This window comes from Heterocephalus glaber, unplaced genomic scaffold (genome assembly GCF_053883595.1).
Source record: "Heterocephalus glaber isolate CG9 unplaced genomic scaffold, H.glaber_assembly_v1.0 deba00001428, whole genome shotgun sequence".
In the NCBI taxonomy this organism is placed as follows: domain Eukaryota; kingdom Metazoa; phylum Chordata; class Mammalia; order Rodentia; family Bathyergidae; genus Heterocephalus; species Heterocephalus glaber.
This window is the reverse complement of record NW_028258293.1, coordinates 20,106,541-20,126,196: the sequence shown is the minus strand read 5'-3', so window position 1 is coordinate 20,126,196 and position 19,656 is coordinate 20,106,541. Positions and strand designations below refer to the sequence as shown.

Here is a 19,656-nt window from a genome sequence, read left to right as displayed (position 1 = left end):
TTCTATATCTGAAATTCTATCCTCACATTGGTTCATTCTGCTGTGCAGACTTTTGATGGAGTTTTTAATCTCCTGGAAATCTGTTTGCATCTGGTTTTATGGATTCCATTTGTTTCCTATGTTGGGATTCCATCATGTTCCTCAGATCCTCTATTTTTTTATCTGTGTCTTCTCTAGATTTATTCATCATGTCTTGCACCATGAGCAAAATCTTTGCTGTTATCTGAGTAATTATTTCTGATTTCATTTTTCCCAGATCCTCTTTTGTTGCCAGTTCAGAGAGTCCAGGTGGTTGAGTATCAGATTGTTCCATCTCATTTCCCTTTGGGGTTGCTGTAGGTGATCCAGAAGTCTGTTTTTGAGGCTTATTTACGTGTCTTCTCATTTCCACTGGGGCAGGGGGTGTGCTTCTGGCGCCTGTGTGGCTCACCCTCTCTGCCCTAGGAGCTTGGGATGACGGTGGGGGAGCTTCTTTCCAGGTGCTGGGACCGGCTGAGCTTCTCTGCCCTAGGAGCTTGGGATGGCGGTGGGGGAGCTTCCTTCCGGGTTCTGGGACCGGCTCACCTTCTCTGCCCTAGGAGCTTGGGATGGCGGCAGGGGAGCTTCCTTCCGGGTTCTGGGCGACAGTATGTTTCTTGAGGGTAAGCATGTGTTACTCATCTGTGACTGCCATCAGACATAAGGACAGGGCTTAGCCCATCTAATAGAGTTTGCTGAATTGGGAATGAAAGTACCATATAACAATAAACATAATATAAATATAAAATATGACATTATTTTTCATAGTAAAACTAGTTCTAAGAGTTTAAACTGTTCAAGCTGTTAAGCAATCACCTCCAAAAAAAGGTTCATTAAAGAGTTTGATTAGCATGAATTACATGTAACATTTTTAAAACTAGAAGGAACTGTAACTTTTGGTCTATGAGGATCCTGAAAATCTGTGGTAGCGGTTGAATTACCAATTTCTAAGGATCTAAGATAGGTAATGTAACAACTGGGAAGTCCTGGGTGCTTTTATACTAAGTAAAGCTCTAAAAGACAAACTATTCATCTGGCCAATGAAATAGCCTACTCTTACGAAAATATGAAGTATATGTATACTATCTTTTCATTAAAGGAAAAATATAAATAATCATTTAATAAATGAGGTATATATGTGCTATTATGGAAGGATCTCCAATCTCTAAGATGTTCTACTAAGTGGAAAAATGCAAGGTGAGAAAATAGTATGAATGGTTTGATCCCTTCCCTTTTTTCCTCTTCCCCTCCTTTCCTCCCTCCCTCCCATGGTACTGGGGATTGAATTGAGAACTCAGAGCTTTCACACTGAGATACATCCCCAAATCATTTTTATTTATTATTTTGAGACAGGGTGTTTCACTAGGTCATTAGGTTGCCCAAGCTTGGGCTTGAACTTGTGATCTTCCTGTCTCTGCCTCCTAGAGTGCTGCTATTACAGGCATGCACCATCATGCCTGGCTTAATTCTTTTTCTTAAAAGAAGAAGAAGAAAAAAGATATGTTTTATCTCTACAGGCTGGTAATAATATATAACACCTCCTCTTCCCTATTTGGAGGAAAGGAGGTGGAGTTGGGGAAGGGAACTTATATTTTGTATTTTGTACCATTCTATTATAGATACATACACACACACAATTTTTATTTAAGAAAATGTCCATCTGGTTGGTGGCACTTGGACAAGTTTATTTTTTAAAAAAATCACTTGTTGTACTAGACAGATTATTAATTTAACTTTCTTGGTACCATGTCAATATTAGACAGTATTAATGTTGCTGCCCATGATGTTGCTGGGCATCATAACTTTTTATGTGGAGATGCTCAATAAACTTTAGGTGCATTGAAAAAAAAAGTTATTGAAAATATTTTAAAAGTACATTCTCTGAAGTAATGCTGAGCAAGTCCCAAGAGTTTATCCTGGGTGGACAGTATGAGGATGACTCATCTTCAATTTTTGGCCAGGAAAATGCAAATTATATCTTCTTCCTGAATTAAGAAATCCACTATGTACCAGAAATAATTTCCCTTAAGATAAAAATTTAGAAAATATCCAATAATCAATGTTACTCACTTTCTCTAATCCCCTGTCTGTTATTAATGCAGTGACTCTTCCAAATCTCTCTGCCCTGATTTGTAATACTAGAACATTTGTGATACTATAAACATTTTTCCTTTGGCAGCAGACATAACATTTAATTTTATCAATAAAAGTTGCTGCAGGGATACTGCAGTATAAACTGGCTTCTCTTTCTGGTTCTGGTGTGCTTTTTCCTTTTTGCTCTGTGGTATGTGCTTACTATCTACGAAGTTGCAGCAGCACTCCAGTTAGTGGCTTCCTATTATGTGTCACTGGCACTTTAGAAGCTTAAATGGCATCCTGGTGGGTGGCTTCTCAGTAAATCTTGCCAGCACTCCAGCAGGCAGTTTCCTGATGCCAGTCCTAGTCCTCCTTAGTGAAATGTTATGTCATCACCTCTCCAACTAGGTCTGAGAAGTGGCCTTCTTTTAAATTTTTTATTTTTATTAGTACATGTTTGCAGAATGTAATGATTACATTTATTGTGGGGAGCTGGTACATGTATATAACATGCCTTAATTATTTTTACAGGCCCTTCTCCTCTCCTTCCCTCAAACCAAACCAAAACAAACCAAAAAAACCAAGACAAAAACAGACTCAAAACCATAAACCTATTCCTAAGCATAAATCTGTATTTTTGAGTTTGATAATACAGAGAAACAGCAAGGGATTTGGGCACACTTGTTTACTACTTCCTGAAGCTGACTGTCCATGTCGCTAAACAGTGAGTCAGTCTGTTGCCACAGGTTTATTGTTTCCTATTGCACATTTCAGGAGGCTATATTAAATGCATTATTCATAGCATGGCTATCTAATTCTTTACAGGAAAAGCGTCGATAAAGAGAATTTGCTGGATTTGTCATAAGAGCTAATACATTTATGAAAAGACATGAGTAGGAGAGCTATAATAAATGATAGAATTTCACAAATCACTTTGAAAAGTCCAGAAAATTCTGAGATGGTACACAGAAATCACTAGTGATGTTAAACTCTATTTCTCTCTCTGTATGGATGTCATTCAGTCACTTGATAAATATTTACTGTGTGGCACTGAGATATAGTAGCAAAGAATACAGACAATATTCCAGCCTCAAGAAATTTACTTTCTGTGGTAGGGGGAAAATATGTAAACAAATCACTTTATAACATAATTATAAAGAAAATAAAGTAGGGTAGAATGAGTAGGGGTGATGCATTAGATTATTTAGCATTCTACATTAAATTTCTTACACATAGCATGCAATAAATGTTATAATAAATATAACCACAGATACATATTAGTTATACTAAAAGGATTAAGATTCACACAGTTCCATGAGAAATCAAACTGAAACCGAATACATTTATATAAATCATAACCAGCTTATATATAGACCAATGAAACTTACCCTATAGAAAGCACTAGTCAAAGGGAGTAATGCTGCAGCAATGTTATACTCTTCTAAACTTGAACAATCCTTAAATGAAACAAAGACAAATGAATATTATTAAGATATTTAACAGAAATCACAAATATGTGGAAATGAAATCTGGGATAACTGTTTATTGTAATACAAGGTTTTTACTTTTATTCTAAATTGTTACTAAGGCAGAGTTGGATAAATCTGGGGGGAGGGGGAAACTATCCCTGAAGCACAGTCTTTTGGAAATGAGGTAAAAATACATTTGAGAAAAATATTGTTTTAATGCATTATTGTAGAATAGCTACCTTTCTGTGTAATTTATTTTTTAAAATTTAAGGGAGTTTTAGATTTACATACTATATTTTATTGAATCTGTTTCTTTTCTTCACATTTTAATATTGCTGAGATTGAGATGGATTTTATAACTGACTGAAGTTTTTTGTCATTACATAAAGGGATATCTTGTTATTGATGAGGCAAGGAATATCATCGATGCTGAAATCTACTGGGTGAAATGTTGGGGAATAGCACAATTAGAAATTTTAGTGGAAATATAAAGTGGTGCAGCTGGTATGGAAAACAGTACGGTGGTTCCTCAGAGAAGTAAACAAACAAACAAAAAATAAGGACATGATATGGAATTAGTAAACAGAATATATAAAGAAAATTGGAATTACTATGTGGGTAGCATTTCTATTTATGGCTATATATCCAAAAGAACTGAAAACAACCAAAAGTAAACAGGTATATATTTGAACACTCACATACTATACATGGTATGTACATACACATGCACATACACACATAGGAATATTATTTAATCTCAAAAAGGAAGAGAATTCTGACACATGCTATAACATGGATGAAACTCAACGACATGCTAGGTGGCTATCTACGTAGTTAGATTAACCAGTCCTTATTCTGGTTGTAGGACACAAAATGAGCCATCAGGAAGCCAGTACTTGGAACAGTGTCCAAAGGCAGCAAAATCTGCAACCCTCCCTCGAGGGTCAAGTATAATGATTAAACCCCAACCTTAAAAAATGTAGTTATTTTCATTGAAATACAAATTCCTTGTTCATCAATTATTCAAGTTGGAGGGAACTTTTCTTAAACTCACAGATTTGGGATCTTAGATATCAGTTAGTCCAGTGCAGTTTCTCTACTTTCCAGATGAGAGAAAAGAAGCGTAGAAGTTAGCCACAGAGCAGTGACTGGAATCTAGATTTATTTACTTATCAGTGTCTTGCTTTTCCCTCTAGACACTGTCTTTTATACTTTATTGCTTTCATTCTCTTCTTGAGGTAGAGGATGTGAATATTGCAGCAATAATTTTGGGGTATGAGAGAGTCAAGGTGGGGAGAAAGTCTGAACCGGAGAGGAGTAGAAAGCTTAGAGCTGCATAAGTGCCCTGGTATTAAGGACAAGAGCTCTAGAATATAGGAGGAAGAGTTAGAAGGTAAAGTGAGAACACATTATAGATTGTTTCAAAATACTACTAGGGCTTGGCAGGGCCAGCCATGAGGATGGGAAGGGTGCAGTACTTCCCTAAATATAAAAGAAAGAAATTTTCTTTTACAAACCATGGCTGCAGACAGCCATCTGCATGAGTACATTTACTATGATCTGCTAAAAGAGTTCTCAATTAAATTTCATGCATTGTTCTAGACAACACAGAACATCGAACACCAATGAATAATGAAACAAGAAAAATAAGAGAAATCTCTACAAAAATATCACTCTTGTGATATCTTATTTAAAGAAATAACTACAAGATAGGCCAAACTTCCTATACTGCACTGAATATAACACTTCTGATTAATTCATCCCATTGATTAATGTTTATTGGATAAATGAATAAATAAAGGAATAAATGCAAAGAGAGTGAGCAATGAGAAAAAGGAGCTAAGATACATATTTATGTAGAGGGACTAATGGAAAATCAACATGGGTAAGGAGAATTAGGGGAGTGCAATATTTCTCCAGAGGAGAAAGAGCAATAGTTTTCAATGTTTTAGAGGAAATTCATTAAAATGAAGATTGAGAAAAAAACAAGAATATAAAAGATCACTACTGGGCCGGGGATTTAGCTTCGTGGTTTCACTGCCTGCTATGCAAGTGCAAGGACTCGAGTTCGATCCCCAATACCAAAAATAAATAAAAATAAAAGATCACTAGTGGCTTCTGACATGATTAAGGGTATAGGATAAGTAGAGTAAAAAGGAAAAGAAGGCAGTAAGATACTCATTTGAGGAATTACTGCATCTAAATGGCCAATTTAATGAATCTTAATAGAGTGGAATCAGGTCAACACCAAGATTTTATCTCATCCTTTGATTCTTTGAGAATTAGATGAGACTCAAGCACACTACAGGGCACATCCAGTGGAAGATCGAGATGAAAAAAAAAAAATCTGGTAAAATAGGGTCTCTTAAATATACCTAGTAGTCAAGATGGTCCCCATTTGTAAGGAAGGTTAAGTCCTTGTTTTTTCTTTTAAACTGTAGGACTTCTCAGGGTTTTTAAACTGTGACTCTATGAAGGAAATTCGGTAGGCAGTATTTCCAAACAGAATTTCACAAAGTTGTTTTTTAAAAAAAACACACACACAAAAAAAGTGTCTAATTTATGTTGACCAGACTGGTCTCCAACTCTTGGGATCAAGCAATCCTCACACCTTAGCCTCTAAAATGCTGGGACTACAGGAATGAGCTATCTATCATCCAGCTATCACATCCGGCTAAAACATACACTAATATAAATAGAGACAATAATGTCTTTTGGTGGAGTATTAAATAAATGACTTAAGGATACACAAAAATTAAAAGATTGGAAAATATGTAGCAGGCAAATACCTAAAGAAGTTGAGGTAGTTATATTAAGAACCAGACAAATAATCTTTAAGGGAAAACGCATTCCTGGAGATAAAAGAAGCATCCCACATGGTAAATAGCTCAATTTACTAGAAAAATACAACAACATAAAACAATAACCTCAAATATACATGACACATAAGGGCTGGGGATTTAGCTCAGTGGCACCATGCCTGCCTTGCAAGCACAAGGTTCTGAGTTCGATCCCTAGTACTGCAAAAAAAAAAAAAAAAATCGACACATAAAAAAGTGATAATTAAACTGAAAAAATTTAATATATTTCTTTCAGTCACTGACAGGTCAAACAGGTAGAAATTTGTAATCTTACAGAAGATACGAAACATGAAGACATGTTTCAAAAGCTAGCACTAATGGACATATATACACTATATACAAAACACCTCCTTGATTTAACAGGCCCTGGATTCTTATGCTACCTATATGAAGTTAAGAAAAACTGACCTTATAATGGACCATAAAATAAGTATGGATAAATTCCAAATGATTAATGTCACAGAGACATAGTTGTCAGACCACAATGCAATTGTTAGAAATTAATAGTGCATATAAAGTATTTAAAATTGTATCTGACACTTCATAATAAATGTTAGCATTAAAGCTGGGAAATGCTTAGAAGATCACACTATAATTATCTACTGTACTTACTTGTCTGCCTTCTTACTAAACTATAAGCAATTTGACAGTATTTTTGGATTTGAGACAGAGTTTCATTCTGTTGACCAGGCTAACCTCAAACTTTTGGGATAAGTGATCCTCCTGTCTCAGCATCCTGAGTAGCTGAAACTACAGATATATGCCACCATTCCTGACAACATTTTTACTGCTGCAAATAAGAGGCAATATCATTATTTATGGCAAGCTACTGAATAAGTTATGCCTTTTCAGAATATTGCAAAAGCCAAAAGGTTAGCAGGAACAAATGATACTGCTGTCTTAGATTTACGGAATGAATGTTGAGAGTAATTAGGTTACTCCTCTGAATAATAATTTTCATTCATTCAACAACTACTTATTTGGTACATAATATATATCAGGCATGTCGTAGCTAATGAACTCTGGACACTCTATCCCAAAAGGGAAAACAAATGACAAATGAGAACACATTTTATAGGGCTGAGATGAATTCATGGCTGAATGAGATACATCCTTAAACGTGAAGAACAACCATGTTCTTTCATGAGGTCTCTGTGGAGATCTTTACTGGAATTTGTTTACTACTTATATAGATCTTAAGTTGGATCAAGTGATGTTTAACTTTAAATTAAAAGACATGAGTTTTAGGGCCAGGGATTTAGCTCAGTGGTGCCGCCGCCTGCCTCTCAACCACAAGGTTCTGAGTTCAATCCCTGGTACAAAAACACCAAACCAAACAATGAGTTTTAGATATAAAGAGTGACTATTAGAACTACTGTACCTGAGTGATGTTTTTCCCTCAGGCATGTGTTAAGAGACAGGAGGGGAGAGGGAGAAAAGAAATATGAATCAATGAGAACTCTTCTCAAAGAGAGTCAAAGAGACTGACAAAATCAACTGAAAAATGACTTTGGCATTTGCCCTAGCCTATGTGAGGCCCCTAAGATCAGCATCTAGCACCATAAAAAAAAAAGAAAAAGAAAGAAAGATGATTTTGAAGGAAGTCATTACCTTGGAATGGAGTCATGGCTAAGTTTTTATTTTAAAATACAGTCAGGCTTATGTAGAAAAACACCATACCTCCTTCCACATGGTGTCACTGATGCTGTTCACCATCTCCATAGATTTTATAAAATAATCCCAGGATATAGCAAAAAGAGTGAATTTTTTTCCCTCTGACTTATCTTTCACCCCCTTAGGACACTGCTATGTGCAAGAACGTCATCTGTGTCCTAGCACATCTGAATTTCTTTAGCAGAAATGCCTTGGATGTTTCTGAAAACTGTCATGAGGCCCAAGGCAATAAAGTTCAACAGTCTTGAGCTGTAATCTTCTCCCAAGGAAATGGTTGGAATGCCAAGATGCCTTATGACTTTGATTTCACAGCAGGGCTTCATTTGTAATGATGCAGTCCAAACTTTAAATGACAACAGCTGTGATATGAAGCCCCACAGACTCATTTATAAAAATTTCCCACAAATTAAAAAAATTAAACAATGGGGAATTTCAGTCCACAACCAATTAGCAGGGACTAGGCAACCATAAAACAGTTAGGCCAGAAAGAGCTATTTATTATCTTACAAAATGTTTACACATTGTAGTGCATGTCTAAAACCTGTGCACTGGTCAAATGCTGACTGCAAAATATAAATATGAAATTCTTTGTAAATCACATTAGAGGCATTTTAAGTTAATTAGGTTGAAAAATGGGAAAATTTTTAAACAGCAAGACTACAACCATTGACATAGCAATTGCATTCCAGAATAGTGCAGTTATCTGTTGGGGAATTAGTCCATAAATACACTTTAAAGTCCCCTGTGCTTTGGCTACATTGTAGTTACAAACATACCAGGCAATTTATAAACTTGCAAGAACTTGAATACTTACACAGGTTTTATTCTGAACTTTGCTATGTAATTTACCTTTAATTTTCCTGCTATAATTGAAGAGTGAGCCCTGCAATCTTAATTTCCCATTATCCTCAATTACTTCATATTTTTAACCTACATACGTTTGAACTGTCATGGCCAACATTCCTATTTCATAGAACTTTGGAATCTCTCAAAAACATTATATTTAAACATTAAAGAAAAAAATGAGACTGAAAGATACAATGTGTTACAAAACTGACTTTCCTTTAGAGTTTAGACAACTCAGAAAAAATGTTTTAAATTGTCTAAAACATTGAAAACATTTCTATCTTCTACGGGGTGACAAAAATTCAAAACAAAAATACTTCTTTATATCCTGTCACTCTCTTGTTCAAAAATTTTACCTATATTCTGGCCTTTACAGGATAAAGACCAACTATTCTCCTAGGCCTGTAACCTCTCAGGGTGTGGATGTCCATCTATAGTGTGGACCCATGGTCTCCCTGCCACAAGCTGTAGCTCTAGTCACCCAGCTTATTTACCATTTTCTGTTCCACATCATACTTATTCCCATTCCATAAATATTCCTAAAAGGACTATCCATGACTTGCTTTGTCATTTATTTATATGTTTTTTCCTTCTATATGCATGCTCTTGTATTTCTTTCACTTTTTCCAAGTACGATGCTAAACACAAAATAGGCAAAATAATTTTTACTATATTTTCAGTATCAGGTCATATTTTAAGGCTAAATAAACTTATAAAATCATACAGAATGTATCACAATTTTGATCTTTGGGGTTATTTATATGTACCATGACAACCCCATTGAGATAGAAGGTGAATGCCAGGCTTTACAAATATCAACCTTTGTTTTAAGGTCTTTGAGTAAATGGATCAAGTCTGTTTCAACTTTATTTGTCTGGAAACTAGAGCTCTACATCTGGCATGTGGAAATAATAGTATCAGATATATTTATTAATTCATTCAATCTTCATAACATTTCTTGAGATAGATACTGTAACTATGTCCCTTTATTTGGACAAAGGAATTAAGCCTATGAGGTTAAATTACATGCCTGAGATCATACGGCCACAAATGGCACAGGTAGTCTTACTCTAGAATTTTTGCTTTAAACCTCTCTTGTTTTCTAGGTAATAAGGTACTGAACTAAATCTAACTATGGTATCTGTAGACACACAGGCAAAAGAAAAAATATTCCAGTAAATTATAAATAATAATAATCCTCAAGTGTTTGAAACTGTTCTTCATCTATGAAAAAACAATTGAAGATTTAAAAATGTGATTGCAAAATGGAAGGAGACCAAGAGAGATGGAAGGAGGGGTGAAGGAGAGGGGAGTGGGATGAAAAAAAAGAATTAAGATGTGATATGTACATGTACCAACACCTCATGAGGAATGTAATCCTTATGTACTATAATATGAATCAATGAAAACAGTAGAAAAAATTGCAATGTAAGTGCTAGAAAATAATTCTTCATGATTTATTTTACCTCTGTATTCAGGAATTTTAAAAAAAGAAACAAAAGATTAAGTTAAAGCTTTTAAAATATGCCTAGCAGAAGTACTGGAAATAGGGAACAGAGAAAGTACAAGGGATTAAATAAAAGATAATGAAAAAATTTAGTCTTTGGATGCAAAGAGCCCAGAGAGAGTCATGCAAGACAAGAAAAGCCCAAAACTTCTTACTGCTATCTCTATAGTTCTGTTATTCCCCTACTTCTCATACTTGATAACAGCTGGTTCTGTCTCTATGGAGCTGTACAATCTATAACCTTTTAAAAGTGGCTTCTTTTACTCAGGACAATGTCTTTGGGGATTTAGCCACACTGTAGTATTCACTTAAATCACCAAGTAGTATATTCTGTGGTAGAGATGTAACAGTTTATCCACACACCTACTGAAAGACATATGGATTCTTTCCAGGTTTTGGCAATTATAAGTAGAGCTGCTATTAACATTAATGTACATACTTTTGTGTTAATGTAAGTTTTCATCTTTTACAGGGCAAATACCTGAATGGGATTTCTGAGTCACATGGTAAGTGTATGTATATGTATATGTGTGTGTGTGTATGTGTGTGTGTGTGTATATATATATATATATATTTTTTTTTTTTTTTTGTATCGGGATCAAACTTGGGTCCTTGCACTTGCACAGCAGGTGGCAAAACCAGAGCTAAATCCCTGGCCCAGTAAGTGTATATTTATTAAAAACTTCGAAACTCCTTTTTATACGAGCTGTCCTATTGTATTAGAGTTCTAGTATCTCTGTATCTTCTTGCCAGCACTTGGTTATTTTAGTGTTTTAAATTTTAGTTATTTGAATAGATGTGTAGTGGTATTTCTTCAAGATTTAATTTACATTTCTGATTGCCAAAGATACTGAACATATTTTCATATACTTATTTACCATCTATGTATATGTCATGTATGATGCAGTGTCGTTTAACTCTTTTATCCAGTTAAAAAAATCAAGTGACTTATTTTATGACTGACTTCTAAGAAAACTTTATGTTTTTAGATATAAGTCCTGTATCAGCTATGTCTTGTCAGTATTTTCTTGTAGTATATGTTTGTAGTTTTAATTTTCAAGTTATCTTTTGTAGAGCAAAAATTTTAGATTTTGATGACATCTAACTTATCATTTTTTTCCCTTTATGCTTTGAAATCTCTCCCTTACACCAAAGTCAGAAAGATTTCCCCTGTTTTATTCTGAAGTTTTACAGCATAAACTCTTATATTCAGGTTTACAATCTGAGTTAATTTTTAAAAGTAGTATTAAGTAAGGGTTGAGTTTCATTGTATTCTATGTGGATAACCTGTTGTTCCTGAAACATCGGTTGATAAAACTATACTTTCTTCACTGAATTACCACGGCACCTCTGTAAAAATAAAAAGTCAATTATCTCTATGTATGTAGCTCTATTTCTTATCTTTCTGTTCACCTTATTTATTTACTCTTTTATTTATTCTTATGTCAAAATCACACTTTAATTACTGTAGCTTTAACATATGTTTTATAAATCAGTCTTCCAATTCATTTTTCAAAATTGTTTTGGCTATTCTGATCTTTTTTTTTTTTTTTGTACTGGGGATAGAACTCACAGTCTTATGCTTCTGAGGCAGACGTGGTGCCACTAAGCTAAATCCCTGGCCCTATTCTATATCTTTTGTAATTCCATATAAAATTTGAAATAATCGTATTGATTTCTAAAAAAAAGCCTGCTTGGATTTTGTCTGGAATTATGTAGAATATACACCAATATGGGGAGAACTGACATCTGAACAATTTTGAGTCTTTTTACCTATGAACATGACATGATGTATTTTTTCACTTGTCTCAGCAATGTTCTGTACTGTTGTACAGGGCTTGTGTGTAAATCTATCTCTAAATAGTTCATATTTATTGGTGCTACAGTAAATGGTGTTTCTAAAAACTGTGTTACTGCTACACAGAAATACAATTGGCTTGGGGCCAGGGATTTAGCTTAGTGGTTCCACCGCCTGCCTCACAAGCGCAAGGTCCCGAATTCGATCTGTGGTACCAAAAAAAAAAAGAAAGAAAAAAGAAAAAAAGAAGTACAATTGGCTTTAAAAATCTTTTGTCCTATATTTTTGATCTGTAGTATCTTTTTTGGTGTGTGTCAATTTTTAAGGATTTTTTTTTTTACAATTTCCTTAGACATGTTTTTATTTCTTTTCCAATCTTATCCATTTAACTTCTTTGTATTGCCTTATTGTGCTGGCTACAAAATCCACTAAAATACCATAAAAATCATGAAAACAGACATCATTATTTTTTTGCTCAAAACTTACAGGGAAAACATTCAGTCTTTCTCCATTAGATATAATGTAACTATTTTTCTGTATATTTCATTTATCAGCTTGAGAAAGCTCCCTTCTATTCTACTGTGGCAAATATTTTTTTTTTTTGGTGCCGGGGATCAAACTCGGGTCCTTGTGCTTGTGCAGCATGCGGCGAAACCACTGAGCTAAATCCCTGGCCCATGGCAAATATTTTTGATCATGAATGGGATGTGAATTGTTTATATACTTTTTAATGTCTATTGGAGTAATCTTATACTTTTTCATTCTTAGTCTATTATTATGATAAACTAATTTTCAATTGTTAAATCAAAGTTGCAATCCTGAGATAAGTCCCAGTGGTTCATGATGTATCATCTTTTTCTTAAAAGTCTAGTAAAATTTACCAGCATCATACTCACTTTTAAATATTCACTTAGTTTCACCTATTTGATCAGCTAAAATTAGCTGGGGCAGTAAATAAAACTAGTTTTTACTTCATAAAATACACAGAACCAATACACAAACTTGTTTCAAAATTTCACTGATTCAAAAGAACCGATTTTGGTCACCAAAGGAAAACATCATTATTATTCCTGTAGTGTCCTGAACACATTAAAAATAGCCTGCTCAAACAGAGGGCTCATGCTTTCTCTGTATTAGTTTTACAGCTTTTCCCTATGCTTTCTCTTTTTCTTTTTGACCTTTAAAGGAAGGCAATAAAACCCAATTTATGAAATAAGATACCTTGAGGCTTTTATGGCAAAGACACTCAAATCATACTGAGAAGTGAAGTTGAAAACACCTGTACCTTGTGGATTCTTTTTAAGGAGTTATCTTTTTTTTTTGGTACCAGGGATTGAACTTGGGACCTTGTGCTTGTGAGGCAGGCAGCAGAACCACTGAGCTAAATCCCCGGCCCCCTTTAAGGAGTTATCTTTATAGTAGCTGTATCTCAGAAACTTTATTAATTATTAGCATAATGTTTTAATCTAGGACTTCCCACTAAAAAATAGTAATCTTGACAGATGTGACAAAGCAGACTAAAGAAAAAATAATAAGAGATTTTAATAAATGTGCTGAGTGGAAAAAAATGAAATTAGACTCCCACTTCAAAATATATACAAAAATCAGCTTGCTTTGCTGGTGCACTGTAGGAGGCTAAGGCAGGAGAATCCCAACTTCAAGCCCTGTCCAGGCAACTAAGTGACTTAGCAATACTTTGTCTCAAAAAAAGCAAAAAAAAAGGACCAGGAATGTAGCTTAAATCCTGGGTTCAATCCCTACTGCTGAGGGAAACAAAACAAAACATGAGGGGGAGAGAGAGACATAACAAGTTGTCATTAATATAAGAGCTGATAAACAATATAGTATGTGTATATTAAAAATTTACTATAATAAAAACTACAATCCCTCACTTCAAACACACCCATCACTCTTGCCACTTTGAAGCAGTTCTGGAAGTCCTCTTTTGTGAGTGTCTTTAGGAAGTATGATAAAATATGGTGGATTCTGCTACTGATTGCCATCCAACAAAAAGGCTCATAAAAACTTTACAGCGTGTTTTCATCTACCTTATTCACTGGATCTGACACTGTGCAACTTCTGGCTGTTTCTCAAAGTCAAAGTGACTGTGAAAGGCAAACACTTTTAATCAATTCAGGACATTTAGGCAGCGACGACAGTGCAACTAAAGACACAAAAGAGGAATTCTATAGAGTACTGCTTCAGAAGGTGACAAGAATGATGGGATAAATGTGCTTGAAGTGAGGGAAAGTGTTTCAAGGGGGATTAAGGGCAATGTGTGTCAATGTAATATAGTTTAAAAAATTTAAACATTAACTGTCTTTGTGATCACACTTCATATAAATGAATGTTCATGACTGTAAATTCAGAGATTATAAGATACAAAAAAGCAGAACCTTAAAGATTAATAAATTCAGCAGTGTTAAAATGCAGAAGTTGAGAGATTAAAAGCAGTGGAGTATGGGTCAGGGATTTAGCTCAGTGGTGCCATGGCTGCCTCACAAGCGCAAGGTTTGAGTTTGATCCCCAGTATCAAAAAAAAAAAAAAAAAAAGTAGTGGAGTAAAGACTAGCAGCAAAATATAGTCTATCTGGAACGTGGAATTGAGACACCTAGAAACAACTTAGTAAAGAAAAAAAAGTAGATCTCTAGGACTCCAGAAAGGGTGAATAGGAAAACTACAGACTAAAGAAACTGGAGAAACTAACAACACAGAGAAATGAAGTAGTCTAGAAGGCTAATTCTGGCACCCAGACAGAGGAAGTTGTGTCTACTAACACAAGGTAAGCTGGGAGAGGGTCAGCAGCCCCAGGGAGAAACAACAGACTGGGCTCGCAGCACTAGCTCTAAGAAAAGCCAAGTTATTAATTATAAAGTGCAAAGACAGCATGGAGTTTTACTTTTTTTTTCCCCCATTAAGTTTATTGGTACATTTTAGGCATAAAATAGTTACATTCATCATTGGGATCCTGTACCTTTACATAAGTATCTTGGTTCTTATTTTTTTCCCCTTCCTCTGCCCTCCCTTCACCCTCTCCACCCTTCCCTATTTGCAAAGACTTTGTTTCCATTTTTTTCTTTTCTCATATTTTTTCTTTTCCCTTTTTTCCTTTCCCCTACCCCTCCCACTTCCCCTGCACCTTCAGACCTTTTCTTCCTGTTACACAATATCAATTATACATTTTTAAAATTACAATATCAAGATCTAGGAGACATTACCACAGATTTTACAGAATTTAAAAGGATATAGAAAGCATATTTCAAAAATCTGTTTTTTGAAAGTAACTCCTTCCGAATGGCAACACAGAGTTGGAGAAGAAATCCAGTTCAGTATCTGACACATTTAAGAGTGTTTAATCAGGAGCCACTTTAGGAAGGGATTAATAGTTTAAGGCTGATCTACAAAACAACTACACTTTGGGGTTTCTGAGGTCACCCTACCACATTGACCGGAAGTGAGATGGCCACAAGAGATAGTCCTGGAAAAGGTGCTACACACATATCTCCTGAGAAGTTTAAGGTCAGGCCAGTAACGTGTGGTTTTTGGAGGGTTTTGGGGGAGTGCTGACATAAATTCAGTGGACTGCTAGATATCCCCCCATGCCCACTGACCCACTGCATATATCCAGCACAAAACTCAGTGGTCTGTTTTCCCTGGGGCAGGGAGACCTCACAGGTGTAAAGCTAGGCATAAGAAGCAATGGTTAGGGTGCACAGAAGGACATGGAAATGTGGAACAACTGGAATGAATACAGCCCTAGGGCAGATACCACTGATGACAACACCCTGTGGGAAATGTGGGGCACGATTCAGCATTCATATACAAAAACCTGAATGCAGAAACAGAATAGGACTTAGTGACTCACTAGCCATCCCCATATCTGGTGGATTCCAATACTATAAACCTCAGAAGGAAATCACTAATTCAAACACATCAAAGTATTTTTTGGACTCATTTATCTTTTTTAAAATTAGATTTTGGGGGTTTGGTTTTTTTCTTTATTTTGCTCCTTATTTATTTACTTATTTTTGCAGTTCAGGCTGGCCTTGCACTCACTATGTAGCTTAGGCTGGCCACAAACTCACAGTGATCCTCCTGCCTCAGCCTAGTGAGTGCTGGGTTTACAAGTATGTACCATCAAATCTGGCCTCTCTTCTTTAACTTGTTTATTCTTTGGTTATTTTTATCCAATTCTATTAATATTCTTTTACTAACAGGATCATTTATTTCACTTTTCTCTCTTCATTTTCTTTCACTTTATTTTTCAAATTTTACTTCATTATTCCCCACCCCATAGTCTCCTTTTATTAGTGTTACTATTAACGTTTAATAATTTTTAGCTATATAGCTCTGTGCTTTATTTTGAAATTTTCTATTATAAATGGTGGTATAGTTGTTGCATTTAGTAGTTTAAGCTGGCAGGGAGCTGACTTGAAGTCAGCAGGAGATAAGGGAGCAGAGTTCAAGCCAGCAGGGATCGAAGTACAAGCCCATAGGGAACTGAGTTCATGCTGGCAAGAAGCACCTGGAGTGTGCAAGTTGAACAACTCGGGTCCTAGTCTCATAGCCAGAAACCAGAAGCAGCTGAAACTGCAGTGGAACTAAAGGCGGAGGCTTGATGGAATTATATACCACACTGCCATAATCCTATTGCTGGCTTGCTGGGATCAATCAGAACAGATCTAGGCTCTATCTGCCTCCTCTAACTAACAGTAGGAGCAGAAACAAACACTGAGGAGGATATTTAAAAAATGTATTTATTAATCGATGTCTTTTTCTTCTCTTCTATTTTGTTTCTGTTTTCTTCTCTTTTTCCTGGAGTGTTCTAGTTTTTATACGAGTGTGAACATTCTCTCTAGTTTTGTTGTTGTTGTTATGTTCTTATGTTTCTTTCCCTCCTGTCTTATTCACCAGTTTCCCAAACGTCTGTAATCTTTTGTTCTCCAGCCTTACTTCTACTCTTTCTCTCTATTTCCCTATTTATTCCCCTAACCCCTTTTAAACTTTCTCTCTTAGGGTAAAACCACCACACTGTGGGAATTTTTACTGTATAGAATTTTCTGGTCTGTTTCAGATTTTGTTATATAACTACAACTCTTGTTCATAAGGTTAAAGGTGGCAAATTAATAGTTATTACAGTTTGTCATTTTCTGGGCTGTTTTTGATGCTATTGTTATTATTGACTGTAGTACTTTAGCCAAGGTGACAGTTGTTCCTCCTTGTTTGCCAAGACTAAGATTGCCTGAGAGACATAAACAGTACTATATAGGCCAGAGCCGAAGAACGAGGGGCTAGGGCAAATTTTCTAATTCCCAATAAACTGAAGAGGGAAGATCTTGCAACAGAATCAAAACCCCAAAGCCAGCTATACCTGGAAGAAATCTATAATGAGTAGTCATTTCCTAAGGGTTCTCAATACTAGCAATTAAGCTACCTACCACAGGCAATTTAGAAGCACCCATAAAGGAATTAAGCTGCAAAAAAAGGAAAAGAAAAGAAGAAAATGAGAAGAAAGGGAAGCAAGATGCAACCACAGGTTTCTAGCTCCCAAAGGCAAACTCAGGGGACAATGAGCTGGATCAGTGCAAAAGCCAGACACTTGGACTCTCTGAAGTGGTAAAAGAAGATGGGATGAAGCAAATGATTGAGGCTCTAGAAAAAGTTGAATCAGAAATAATTTATCAGATAAATAGAGATGATGATGACCCTAATGAAGGGCATAATTACTAAATTTAGAGTAGATACAGATAAAAAAATAGAGGAGTTTAGGAAAATGATGGAAATGAATGCCCAACATAGGAAAGAAATAGACTCTATGAAACAGATTTAATTAGAGATCCAGGAGATTCAAAATTCTATTGAAAGTATATTCAGTAGAATGAAACAATGTGATGACAGAATATCAGATCTAGAAGAGAGGACTGTGATTAGTGATCATAAAAAAAGATTTCTTTTTCTTTTTTTGGTACTGGGGATTGAATGCAGGACCTTGTGCTTGTGAGGAAAGCCTGTTAACAGAAGTAATAGCAGAAAATTTTCCAAGCATGGAAAAATACTTTGACAGTAATAAGTGAGACATATAGCACTCACAACAGCAATGATAAAAAAAAAAATTTATCTTAAGTCATACAATAGTCAGGATTCCAGAAATTCAAACACAAGAACAGTGTATTAAAAGCTGTTTGAGGGCTGGGGATTTAGCTTAGTGGTTCTGCCGCCTGCCTTGCAAGCATAAGGACCCGAGTTTGATCCCTGGTACCAAAAAACAAAAACAAAAACAAAACAAAACAAAAAGCTGTTAGAGAAAAGAAACAAATCACTAACGAAGGGAAGCCCATCAGAATTACAGCAGACTTCTCAACATAAACCCTTAAATCAAGGAGAGCTTGGAGAGAAGTACTTTAAGCCTAAAACAAAACAACCTCCAGCCCAGATTGATGGACCCTGCAAAAGTATCTTTCAAAATTGATGGAGAAATAAGATACTTCCATGACAAAGAACACCTGAAGAAATTCATGATCATCAAACCAGCATTCCAAAATACCCTGAAGGACATTCTAGAAAAAATAACAAGGACTAGAAAAGAACTCCATGAACCCAAACAGAATGAATCCAGCCAGTAGGGTAAGTAATTAAACAGAGGGGAAAGAACACGACAAGGAAAAGTCAATAAGTATCAGTTATAATTGTCAATGTAAATGGTCTCAATGCACCAATCAAAATAAACAGACTCGCAGAATGGATCAAGAAACAAGACACAACAATATCCTACATACAAGAAACAGATTTAATTCAAAAAGAAATTCATAGACTGAAAGTCAAAGGATGGAAAGCAATACTCTATGCGACAGGAACACAGAAAAAAAGCAGGGGTGGCTATTCTATTTGCAGACAAAGTGGATTTCAAGCCAAGACTGATCAAGAGAGACAAAGAAGGTCACTACATTCTCATTAGGTGAACAATCCAAGAGGAAGAGATAACAATCATAAACATATATGCACTAAATACCAGTGCACCCAACTATATAAAACAAGTATTAATGGACATGAAAAGAACCAAATAAGCGCTGATACAGTTGTAATAGGGGACCTCAATACCTCACTGTCACAAATAGACACATCAACTAGACAAAAAAACCAACAAAGAAATATCAGAATCGAACCAAACGTTTGAACAACTGGACTTAGATGTCTACAGAGTGTTCAATCCCACAAGGTCAGAATACACACTCTTCTCAGCTGCATATGGGACGTTCTCCAAAACAGACCACATACTAACTCACAGAACACGCTTAAGTCAATGCAAAGGAATTGAAATTATCCCATGCATATTATCAGATCATAGTGCAATGAGACTGGAAATCGATGGCAAAAGAAACCACAAAAACTTCATAAACATATGGAAA

The 19,656-nt window shown here is 35.5% G+C and overlaps 1 protein-coding gene across 12 annotated transcripts in view; it reads right to left on the bottom strand.

The window, feature by feature from the left end:
- Sbf2 (SET binding factor 2) overlaps window positions 1–19,656 on the bottom strand; it is a 450,794-nt gene that overhangs the window by 130,889 nt on the left and 300,249 nt on the right. For all 12 annotated transcript variants that reach the window (XM_087211305.1, XM_013074593.3, XM_013074594.3 and 9 more), the window contains one exon: window positions 3,483–3,551. In XM_087211305.1, coding sequence (XP_087067431.1) covers window positions 3,483–3,551 — 69 coding nt within the window. The remainder of the gene's footprint in view (window positions 1–3,482; window positions 3,552–19,656) is intronic.